Source organism: Rhamphochromis longiceps, linkage group LG23 (assembly GCF_057381845.1).
Source record: "Rhamphochromis longiceps isolate RC_006_pf linkage group LG23, R_longiceps_female_GT1.1, whole genome shotgun sequence".
Taxonomy (NCBI): Eukaryota; Metazoa; Chordata; class Actinopteri; order Cichliformes; family Cichlidae; genus Rhamphochromis; species Rhamphochromis longiceps.
In genome coordinates, this window is record NC_140578.1 from 4,549,219 (window position 1) to 4,562,517 (window position 13,299).

Here is a 13,299-nt window from a genome sequence, read left to right on the forward strand (position 1 = left end):
GCATTCTAAGGTCGGCGAGATATAGAAAAGTAAAAAAAATCTAGCCATTAAAAGGCCATATGACAGCACAAAGCTCATGTGTGGGGAGTTAAGTGTCAAACAAATTCTGAATTATGTTCATGCTGATTACAAGTAAAAAGGCATTAACAAAAATTATATATCTTTGTTCCCCCCTGGGCTGCTTCTCCCTCCGGATTGTTTCATCAGAGAGGCAGAAGAGGTGAAGGAGAGAGCTGCATACTGCAGCAAACTCAGGCCTCTCCAAACCACTCGTTCTGAGCATCTGGCTTGATTGTAAAAACGTTTCCCTCTTCTTTAATCAATGGAAACTCAACTATCCTGATTCATGGGGCACTCTGGAGTATATAAATATCTTCTGACAAGCTTGACTGCATTCCCCCCTTGACTGGCTACAGACCCCCAGCCACCCCACCCCCAAGTGTTCATATTTTTCTTTCCTTCTGTAGTACCTTATTTCTCAAGCTTTTTCCGACCATCTCTTTTTGATCTCTGTCTTCTGAATTTTGCTTTAGTCGGGACTCTAATCAATCACTTTTCAGAGGGTCGCTGCAACTGCGACATGACAGTTTCTGGGAGAAAATAAGGCCAGACAAATTAAACACACTGCTGAGTGCTGGAAGAAAAGAAAAATACACTTGAAGCAAAATGAGATAAGCCAACCTACATAAGCAGTGACTAAAGGGACTGTTTTTTCCATGTTATCTTACTACCGATCTCCTTACAGACATTTATTTATTTACTATTGTTTTCTAATTTAAAAAAAATAAGAGAAAGTCTTTGTTTATCAATTATTAATAATGGGTTATTTATAATCTAGAGTAAATCCATGAAGAGGTTGTAGATATTTCATCAAAGCAGTAATGTCAGGGTTGGAAACCTTAATTTATACAGTAATGATCATCTGGGCAGTAAATATTTATTGCTGATGACTAACAGCTAATGAATGTGTAAAAATATAACAAAATATAATTTCAGCTCAGACTAGACTTTTTTTATGTCAGTGTATCAATCCAACCCGCTCTGCATTGGAAAATAAGGGAAAATTACTTATTATCCATCACTGCACATGAGCCAAATTAACCTAATGTGTGCCCAGAAGAATAGCAACACCCTAAATATTAATTTGGCGTGAGCTCTCCTGGAAAATATAAATACCACATTTTGTATTGCTCAGACTTAAAACTGTTGAAGATTATTGCTATTACTATTACTTACTCATCACCTCTGCTCAATGTTTCATGGTAAACATTAATGCTTACCATGTTTACCTTGAAACTGATATGGTGTCAAAACTAATTCTAACGACTACTAACATTGTTTTATACCTAAGTAGAATTAACAAGATAATTATTATTAAGAATCTGTGTCGGTAATTAACGATCCGCACACTGCACCACTCTAAATTATATTGCTAATCGGTTATTATGAAACAGTGTGTTTCAGATCATTTTGCAGAGTAACGTGAAAGTAACGCATAGTACAACATAAGTATACGAGTCGTATAACAAATGTCTTGTAATGTACTATATTACTTTTAAGAAAAGTGTTCTGTGTAATATATGTAATAACTTTTTTACTTTACTTTTTTGAGTAATGACCCAACACTGATCACACCAAAGAGGGGGAATACCTCCAATGTGCACAAACATTTGACAACGCAGCATGTAGTTAATTTGCAAGAATGGAGCTGATAAGAATCGATAATGAATCAGAATCACAAATTCTTATCAATTCCCATCCCTACCTGCTCTTTATCAGACGTTGAAACACAAGGCAGGACCATCTTAAATCCCCTGTGGACAGTCACATGACCACAACATGTCATAACATCCAATCAGGAACCAGATCTTTTATAGGACAAAAAATTTGCGACAGAAACATAAAAATATGTCTCCACAAAAAAATAAATAAATAAATAAACAAAAAACAAAACATAATCCATAACATGCTGAAGTTCAAAACAAGTAATATCTAACATTTGAAATTAATGCAGTTGATCAGACAAATTAAAAAATTGCTATATCATCTTATATAGTGTCTGTCAAGTAAAACATTATTATTAAGAAATATATACACAAAATACAATATCAAAGCTCTTAATAAGACACTACACTGCCGTCCGGTATTCCCGTCATCAAGTCTAAAGGGGCGCTTGCATTATTAGATGCAGTAAATACAATATGACCCTCAACTGAAAACACATGAATCCATAAGAAATACACTGAAAAACTGAACATATAATATAACACTGAAATACAAGGAGTCATAAAAAAGGACAAAGTCCATTTCTTCGTTAAGACTTTTTGTAGCTAAATCTCTAGAGTGAAAATCCAATAAAGTTCACGCTGTAAAAGTTAAGTATTAATGCCCGCTTCTCTTTTTGCAAGCTGTACATGCTCAATGCCAATATAACTAAGACAAGACACATTGTGATTCATACGCTTAAAGTGGTGGGAAACCGGACTTTTCTGATCACGATTTCCAATAACACATCTATGTTCGGAAATAATATTTTTCAGAGGTCTGGATGTTTTACCGATATATGCCAACCCACAAGGACATTTAAGCATTTTTATCACATTACTGGTTTTACATTAAATTATTCCCTTAATTGGAAAAGTCTTGCTTGTGTCCGGATGATATAAAATCTTTGTTTTACAAGTAAAATGACATTGCTGACCATCATTGCATTTATAGTTCCCGAGGTAAAAACGCGCCAGTATCTGTTAATAATGGTGGCCATATCTTTAGTCAAAAGTGAATTTTGAATAGCACATTGAATTGCTTTCTTTTAATTCAAGTATTAGGGATATAATACGTATAACCGAACCACTACGAGTAGAAATCAGCATTGTAATTGGGTTTTAATGATCAGAAGCTTGTTTTAAACACTCATATTTCTAACATCTTTTAAAAATCTTTGTTCTAAATCTCCTATTTAGTCTTCAAAAGTCACTATTAGAGCTACATAAGCAACATATGCAGTAGACCTGAGGCACAGGAACACTTCTTTTTTTTAAAATGCTGGATGATATGAACGTAATGAATATCTATCTGTAGCTTTTCTGTACAAAGTGGTGCACGAGAGTTCGATAAGATATTCATTATTTATCTAACTGGAAGTTAATACACAGTCATGTGAAAAAGACTTGTTGTTTGTAAAAAACTAAGGACACGCTTACTGCTTTCACATGAATTAAGAGGGTAATTAGCACCCAGGCGCAACTAATCAAATGCACTTTAACGGATCATCAGAAAGTGTGATCAGCTCTGTAAAAGTAGAAGTTTTGGACATTTTTGTTTTGTCTGGTGCATTCAGGTGTGTCTTAACACAGCAACACAATCTCCCTAAGAGAACACATCCCATCAAAGTCAGCCCAAGGTCAGACCATGTAATCCTTAGGGAAACTGCAATAAAAAAACACACGAGCTACATCTCAGACCCTACAGGCATCAGTTAGCATGTTAAGGTTCATGACAGCACAATAAGAAGAAGACTGAACAAGTATGTCTTGTATGGAAGGACTGCCAAAAGAAAAGTCTTCTCTCTAACAAAGAAAAACAACAAAAACAAAAACACAAGAGTTGCATCTGAACAAACCACAAGGATTCTGGAACAATTTCCTCTGGACAGATGAGACAAAAATGGAGACGTTTGGTCATAATGCACAACCACACATATAGGCACAAACACCTCATACCAGCTATTAGCACTGTCGTGCCACCAGAGAAATTTGTTCAACAGCTCGGCCACCAGCAGGTCATCCAACAAGACCTGCGTAGACCGGGTAGGCCAGGTCCTTCGAAGGATACAGCACCTGAATTTGGACACAGCCAAAGATTCCAAGCACTTCAGCAAATCTACAACCATGGCTGAAAAAGAAAATAATCCAGGTGGTGATTCAGTGGTGATGTCACAGTTCAGACCTCAGTCCAGTTTAAATGCTTTGGTGGGACATTAAGAGAGCTGTGCCTGCAAACTTAAAAAAACTGAACATTGTAGCAAAGGGTGGGCCGAAATCCCTTCGCAACGAGGTGACACACCGATAAAGTCATAGAGAAAATTATTACCATGAGTCAGTGTGCAATTTTTTACTTTCATAGTCTAACAAGCTGTTACATTATTTACGAATCAGGTTAATTACTCAGGCTCAGGAAACACTATGACTTCAAACAGTATCTGACAGCCTTGACTATTTTGGTTGTAGTACGATATGGACATAGCAGTTCGACAATATCTGTTCTCCAGTCTGCAATATAAGTTGGATTGTATTGAGTGAATTGACTGTAAAGTCTATGAGTTGTCTTTATCAATAGACCCCATTAAACACTTGTCACCGCTGGGGAATTTCTTTGATCATGCAAGCCATTGTCAGCAGAGAGCGGTCGGTCTAATCAATGAGTGCCTAATTATATCTGGTGCATGGTCCAGAGGTGCAGTAAAACAATAGGCCTGCGCTGTCAGTGTCGTTCTTTGTACAGACAGATGGCTCTTTAGTCAGCGACATTGTGAGAATGCATTCACAAAAGAATTTTTGGGCTAAAAATGTCAACAGTTGGAGCGTGTGACAAGACAAGATAAGAATGTCATTTGGATTTCACTCTAAAAACAATTAGACTTCTTTTATCACTTTCACGAATCTCTGCCATTTGACACAATACACAACAATAGGCCAGAGCTTAAATGTTTACAGATTAGCAAAATCTTCTATTTCCTACTGTACTACATAAAAAAAAGATCTCAGTAAGTAAAACTCTAAGTTTACATGGGTGTTAATAACACTGGGCAAATTATACAATCCAAAATGTTCAACAAAACCAGTGAGAATGAAAATAGCCACAGTGTTCAAGTTGTACTGTACCAAACACTGAGAGAACTGTCATGCTCATTTTTTAGGCATAGTACAGTAAAAGGCATTTAATGGTTTATAATGACTCTGTGTCAAAGGGCCTGTTGACTGAGACACACTGTATGTAAATCTGTAGGCCATCACTGACTTGATCAGCACAGCACAGACAACAAAGTGAATTAAGCCTCATCTAAATGTAAATTAGGTTTTATACCTTTGGCAAACAGCTTACATAACCAGTGTCTGTTTTAATAAACCAATTAGATTTTATTCTATGCTATATGAAGACGAGAAAATAAAAGCTGTGCTTTATGGAAATGTACACGGGATGCAGATAGCATCAGGAGTCGGGCAAAGATCCTTCCTATAGGTATGCATCATTTTCACATGAAAACATGTGCTTGAAATACTGACTATTCAATCTAGTCTGAGAGAAGTAAAACAGACACAGACTGTCATAAAAGGCCCATTCAATTGCCTTGAGAAATGAACATGTGTGGCAGGAGCTTACATATTTGTCTCCAATTTCCTCTCCCTCACTCGTATCACAAATATCAGACTGAATATATGAAACCAGAAGCTCATTTTACATTCTTGACTTATGCAACCTGTCTTATAAAGTTTGAGCAGAGGTACAACATTTACTGTAAACACAATATGGCAGGTATTCTCAGGTTAGATGAACCTACACTTGTGCTGCTGTTCAACATCTTTAATACAATTAAAGAATGAGGGAACAAATTTTGCTCTTTCACAATTTAACTGCATGTACTTTCTTTACCACAACATTTACATTTTTATCCAAGGATTGTTTTTTTAAAGTTAATCTGTGCAGTCTTATGTTCAGAAATATTATAAATAAGAACTTCTCCCAATGCAAGTTTCCACTTAATAAAAATACATTAAAAAACAAAGTAACTTAGGGTAATTCTGGGTAATTAGTGTTAGTATTATTTATCTGATTAAGAGAGGGGCAAAGAGAACTCTTCCTCTGATAAATTTATAGAAATTTCCATTTGTATTTCTTACCTCATGTTTAATTTTGTCCTCAGGAAACTCAGAACAAGTTAAACAAACAAAAATAAATTAAGAAAATGCCAAAATTTCTGCTTTTTATTTTGTTAAATTTTAATTAAGAATTTAGAATTAAGAAGTAATATTATCTTTAGTAAAGAGAGTGGTACTTTGTTTGCAGCACAACAAACATATGAACAGCAAGAAGTGCTATTGTAGACAAATACATAGATTTCAGATGGAGTATAACTTGTAGAAAAATAAGCACATGTAAAGAATTCTGTAAAAAGCAAAATTACAAACTGTGAAGTGGAACTTTAAAGCAATGCTGTTAAAACCAGTAGTGTTTAAATGAAACAGCAACAGGGCATTAATTTGAGAATATCTGGCAAATATCAATTTATTCCATATTCTAACTTTAGTAATGCATTTACTGGAAAGAGATTAATATCAATTCCATAAATCATTCAGGAGATAAATCCGGAGCCACAGACATGTATATGTTAGCTGATCCCTGTGAGGGAGCTCAGCACCCATTAATCAATGTCTGAGCTCCTCTGGCCATGTCATCTGGGGGAAAAAAAGGCAAATTTATAAAAAGGGCAATTACCACACTGATATTGCAGAAAAATCCTCCTAATATAACCCTCTACTACTACACATTTGTACTTTCCTTCACATATGAGTCTGATAAGGTTTATCTATCCCACTATATGTCTATAAAAGATTGTCTTTCCTCTTGTGAATAAGCCTAACCCAACTTAATTGTTAGTAGTAATCCACTGACCTCCAGGTTGTTGAAAAAGTGCATCAGAGAATCAGCACTGGAGAACAACACTGACACTGACACCAAAGTCAGACAACAGAAAGTAAACAGGGAGAAGTTAAAGCTCATCTGAGTCTGCAGAAACCAAAATGGGCTTATCTGTGGAAATATGAAATCTGAGCACCATCTGAACCTAATCTCCACACAGCGATTCAGTCCCAAAGAGAGCCTGCTGGTTCCCTGATTTATTCTGCCTACTTGGTGCTTGAGTGTTAGCCTGCTTGTGGGTCTAACCAGCCGACCTTGTCGGTGCTGAAAACATGCAGTTCTTCATTTTCGTTTTAATGCCACTCCACTAGCAGAAAGCAAGGCCATTAACAAAGGAATCTGGAGCATATTTAACTTCATCTTACTTTATGCGTACAGCAGCCTCAATTCAATTATATAATTGATTTTTTTTTTCAATCAAACAATGAAAATTAATTGTGGAAAATAATCAACACTACAAGTGGCTATCTTTCTTCTGACCTACACAAAATACCTAGCTGGATTTCCTCCACAACAAATGCGACACTGCTGAGGGGAAGCAAACAGACTGCTATCACAGTACCACCACAATACCACATAGCTGTACCATGTGTGAGTCAATGTCAGAAAAAACTACATGGCGTGCTCCTAAGTCCAGCTTCAGACTTCAGATACATCGCTGTTGACACAAGAAGAAAATGAAAATGATTTGAACCAATGAACCAATATCAGTTAAGCAACTAAAGGTAAACAGAGTTAAATTTAACATTTGTCTATTATGTTTTTATGATTTGTTGGGTTTTTGTTATACCAACTTTTTTACCTTCTTTTTATATTTGCAATTCACAGTAAATGATAACAGCAGGTACATTAGCATACGTTAGCTAACTAAGCAGTTGTATCTTGTGTCTAAAAAACAAGAATCTTAAAAAATGCTAAATTTAATGGCGTTTTGGCCCAACATGAGTCAATTAAGACCCAAAATAATAAACAATATTCCTGCGGTAATCATAGCAGAGAGTTCGTTAACTACCTCAGATTCAGAGAAAATAATATACTGATAAAAGCTTCCTGCAGCTCCCTGGTGGTTTGTTACTTTCCATTTCATGCTAGGGAAAAGATCATTATTGTTCCACGCTTTTCACAGCAGAGCTCGAATAGGTTGTCAAATCCCTATTAAATACAACCTAATTAATTTGTTTAGTTTAGTTTTGTGATGTGTTGGAATGTAAATCTTTTAAGAGAGATCTTTAAGTTGATATGCCTTTATAAGTATGTCTGTCCAGGTATCGGTTTGCCCTCTTGTGGATGTAACGCAATATATAAATGGTTCGGTCCTGTGTGGGCAGAGGTTTGAACGAATAATCAAATTTGAACAAGAGCCAATGAAGTATTCCGCAAAATGTGCATTGTAAAACATTTGTATTTTATCGTGTATATAGAGAATGAGTAAATGTTTGAACAACAGCACTATATTTTTTACAAGCCTACATACTACGTGCATATATATCCACATTTAAGCATGAGCTATACACGTTATCTAGAATGTAACAGCACAACGGCCTCTATTTTAAAATTCCTGGGCTAACTACTATTTTTGCCTAGTAAATATTTTAAAATCCCAGAAACTTTTATATAAAAGTGTAAGAATGAGGACTTGTCCCTATTAATGGTGCGGATGGTGTCCAGAGATCTGTTTTTACATTCTGTGCTCTCTGGTCATGCCTCTGTCAGCAATGACCAGATTGTTCAAATATGTGGGTTCAATTTAGAAAATGAAATAAAAATGCAGCTAAATGCAATATAATGTGCATACATAGTAGTTGTGTATAAAAAGGGAAACGCCAGCAACTTCTGAAAAAAAAAATTAAAAGTGGAGCATCTTTTGTGTCTAAAGCTCTGTGGTGTGTTTGACTGCTTAAACAAAGAGACTGCTGTGCTGAATATGCTGCTTTAATGCAGCCTCGGTAAAAACTAAAAATGTGACTGTCTCCCATAAAATTAAGGTAACACTTACTACTGTTAACAACACGAGTTGCATCTTGGAACTTCTTTAAGTCTTCCAAATTAGTGCTAGGGCAAGCAGAAATCACAGCTTCATCAGGAGATTGCAGTCAAACACGCAAATCAAATTGATTCTCAACTGCTAGATAAGGAAAAACAAGGCAGGGGGAAAAAAACAGAGTGCAACAGGGTTGTTGCCCAGTTTACTGTGAAAAGATTTCAGGGATCAATAGTACCAGCATCTCATCCACTTTCACAACAACAACAACAAAAAATTTCTGAACTGTGAGGACCCTGTGTATGGATAAAAAGTTTTAGAAAACAATTTCAGACAAACGAAATGGAAGATAACAGACAGGATGATGTAGAGATCGCAGGTTTAGTTTATGCTCTCGCTGACACACACATGGAGACACTAAGGGAGCAAAGCCACATTGCAGACAATCTAGGTGATGTAACAAACACAAACTTTTTTGTTAAAACTTGCAAGCTCAATTAAAAAGGTAGCAAATACTGTATTCTGACCACAACCACGCTCCAGCCCAGGAACATAAATAACAGATGTCATAGGTTGCCACTTTGTCTATCGAGTTTTTTTTAATTATTGTTTAAAAAATTTAGATTCAGCCATGGAAATACAAAGCGAGGGCAAATATACAAGATGCTAGCTAACAATGGACAGAGGCATGTCAGATTTAAAATTGTTTTAAACTACAAATATTAAGATCACATAACAAAAGAATTGTACAAATGTTCAAACAGCATCTAGCTAAAGCTGACCCACTGATTGCTTTTGGGTAACTACAGTCAGTGTGCTAGGGCAGCAGTGACAACCAATAATATTCGGCTTCAACACAGGTCTTATGACAGTACATAAGACCTGTGTTAGATAGCCTGTGTTATCTAACAATAGATTTTTTTCAAATGTCAGCATATATACCCACCCTTCACTGGGAACCTGGGTTGCATGGAGAAGAAGGGATTGTTGTGATTTGGTCACTGTGCTTGCAGGATGTGGGTAGCTGTCAGTACAGCATCTGATCTAACAATTATCAATTATCTGACTTTTCTGCTAAACAAATCTGCTTAAAAAAAGTGTCAGCCAGCATGAGAAAGTCTTGCTTTTCCATCCAAGTGTGCACCCTGTAATTATGTCTAAAGGTTAAATATTGTGTTTTGCAGTTACTCACCACTTTCAAAGCATGCATCAAAAACCAGATGTCCTTTTCGTGGAGTTCCTGAGTATCCTGGTGGGCTCACCATCAGCTTGTTTACGTTGCCCACCAAGGCATCCTCTCCCCCAGCTTCACGGCCTAAAGAACAAGTGCAAAATGTAGAGTTTAACTTTACTCAAAGGAGTCTCCGACCACTGTGTGTAAACCCTTAGTTCCCAGGTGTATATGAAAATTTCATATAATATAATACAGTTGTTGTTATTAAAGTAAGGACAGGTATTTACTCCAATAGAAAAAAGAAATGGTTCCTTTTCTTATGTTGTTGTCATGTTGACTTTTATTAGAATGAAAAAGGAGACACACACACCAAGTCTATAAAAAATACAAGATATAAGGATAGGGATAACTAATTCACATAATGTTGTTGTTAAATGTGAAGCGCCACAACATCAACAGTATAAGAAGTGTTGATTTTATATATTTTATTGGTATTAGTAATTAGCACTAAGTGGTAATTAGGCTGTTCATTTCAACAGACAATTTCAACACATGGTTACTTTTCCTTGAACAAGTGAAGTACAACTGGACTTTTAATAAGTTAATACCGTAACTCATTTCCATTTCTTACGCCGTTGCTCGTTAATAAAATAGTAGTATATTTAGTTTAGATCTTTAAAATTAAAACAATAAATAAAGCTGCGTTTTGTACAAATATGCAAACAACAATAATCAGGAAGGTGGCAAAGAGGTTTTTTTCACAACTGTGGAGTCCAAAGATGGTAATTAATAAGATAAAATTAAAAAAAAAAAAAGCATAAGTGAACTATGATAAACATGATAAAACCCCTGCCACAACAAATATTATTATTGGTTTAAATGTGCGTTTTGTTTGTTTAATCCTCCCCCCATTACAGTGGCGTGTACCATTTGTTAAGAACTGCTCATTTACGGTAGCTTTCATTTAGAAGGATAAGAGACAAACACCGGTTTTAATCACCAAGAGAAAACTTCAGATACAACGGAAAGCTAATTAGCTCCACACCAGCTCACTGCAGTCTGAGTAACAAAGCTAGCTAACACAATTTAACAAACAGTCTGCTCGGCTATGCAGCGGTTAACTTTGTCATGGCAGCAATTATCTAAACGCACATGTAGCTCATAATATGGTTGAATAAAGTCAACAGCAGCACAGCTAGCTCACGCTTGCTGGTGACAGGACTGTGTTTACATTTTTGCACCTGCTAGCTAGGAGGTTAACACGCTTAACGTTAGCGTCCATAAAAAGAGACCTAGCGAGCCAGTCACGCGCGCATATTATTGTGAGATAACGGGCTATCACGCGCGTCCCTCTGTTTGTATAGCAATGAACAGGTTGCCGTGTTAAAGCTCATATTTACACACCAGCGTCGACATCGCTAACAGTGTTCTCCTCCATCTTCCTCTCCATCTGCTACAAAGCAGCCGACGCTCTCTGGGAGTTACCACGGCAACGGAGCAAAAGGAAGCAGGAGAGGCGCTGCAACCTTCATCAGGGAGCCGCTGCACAGAAGACACCCAAGAAATCGGTTCTCCCGGGCAATGAGTAAGTAATAAACCCGGTGTTTGATTATGTTTGTTTAGTGGTTACAAAAATCATTAAATATTAAATATTAAATATTGAAAGTAAGCTGTGATTTATCAAAGCATGGTTGGTTCAGGACAAACAAAAAACTGCAACTCTGAAAAGGTCACTCACAGAATTTCAAGTTAGTAAGAAAGGAAGTGAAGTTTGTGACTTTTGTTCTTGAGAAGGACTGTATACGCAAAGTGTTTTACAATATAAACTAAAATACATGGATAAAACCAAACATGCACAGGTAGGTCCAAAGCTTCTTTTTAAAGTTATCAGCAGGGTCGACCGATCTTAAATCCATTGGAACTTGGAAGCACACCATGAAAAGCACAATCTCCAGCACCTGGATCTAGGTATAGCCAACAAGTATTAATCAGCTGATCTACTATATGAAGTTTGGATGAAGTAGTTTACTAATCTAGGGAGGCATCTGACCATGAGGAGCTCTGAAAGTGGTCACTAATATCTTAAACTGAACTCTAAAGTTTAAGAGGAGCCAGAGGAGTGTAAATAAGACACAACTGGTGTCACCCAGAAGGTCGAAGTCCCTGGAAAACTTCGGGAGTAAGCCTTCCTTCTTATTACACATGCATTTCAAACGTATACTGAATTAACATCAAGGCTAAGAGTAATTAAATAAAATGGTGGAAAACCTTTATGGTTCAAGATTTGATATCTTGTAATTCTTCTTCTAACACACACACACACACACACACACACACACACACACACACACACACACACACAAATATACATTCAAAAGAATAAATAAATAAATATTTTTTAAAAACCTAGTTTTATGTTGGATTCATGGCACTGGATAAGTTTGTCCTGCTTTTCAGGATGATGTACAGGCTATGGCTGTAGTGAGTATTCTTTCTAAAGTGTCCGTTAAGCTGTTCACTGATGCTTCCTAGCTGGATGCCAATAGATGGTTAGAATTTGGCAGTTTTTATCACCCACTGCAAAGCCCTGTGGTGTTGCCCCATGCACAAGCCATACAAGTACACCAACAATGTACACTGGCGACATTTACATTCTACAGGAATCAGTAAACTAGACAAGACTCCCATTGCAAATTAAATAGTAATCTGTATACTGCACCCTCCTCAGTTTTATTGCAGTCATACCTGAAATAAACCTCATTTTGAAGGTATTTTCAGAGAAAAAGCCAATCAATGCAAGCAGCAGCCAGAGATTCTGAATTATCCTGCAGATTGATTAAAGCTGGAGATTTTCTAGACAATTGGAGCAGAGATGTCATCAAGGCCAATCAAGCCTGGCCCTATTCCTTTCCCATTACAAAGGCTGCACCTGATTAAGTACATCAAATGAGCAGCGGCACAACTCCTGGAGCAAGAGCATACAGGCTGCTGCAAATTTTCAGGTTATAAGCTGTGTGTAACAGGACTAAATGAATAAGACAAGAGAGAGGGCAATGGGTTTTTTTTCCCCATGTGCATGTGTGATCTGTATTTGATGTCGAGCATCAACAGGCCACTGAGTAGATAGGTCGGACTGATTATTTCTCAGATGACAGGAAGAGAATACTGGGCTCCTGTGTAATATTTTGTTAAAATTGAAAATTGAATAGCTGTCCGCCATGCCATGTCATTCCTTTAACACTATGCCAATTAAAGAGCTGTACGGTGGTACAATCATTCATTTTCAAGAGAGAGATTGAAATTAAATTATGGAGCATGAGAAGAATGAATTAGACACGCTACATGTTCCCTTGTTTCTCAGCTCTTATCAAATAGAGAGGCTGCATGGGAGTGTTCGGATGTTCCATAAGATCCTGGCTATGGATACTCGGTGTAACTACATCTC

General features: G+C 36.8%; 1 protein-coding gene across 1 annotated transcript in view; it reads right to left on the minus strand.

Annotated features, from left to right (window-relative positions):
* agbl4 (AGBL carboxypeptidase 4) overlaps positions 1–11,323 on the minus strand; it is a 357,025-nt gene extending 345,702 nt beyond the window's left edge. Inside the window, exons 1-2 of the mRNA XM_085398442.1 lie at positions 11,259–11,323; positions 9,873–9,995 (exon numbers count right to left, since the gene is read on the minus strand). Of these exons, the coding sequence (XP_085254568.1) occupies positions 9,873–9,995; positions 11,259–11,304 (169 nt within the window). The 5' untranslated portion in view covers positions 11,305–11,323. The remainder of the gene's footprint in view (positions 1–9,872; positions 9,996–11,258) is intronic.
* Between the last annotated feature and the right edge of the window lie 1,976 nt (positions 11,324–13,299).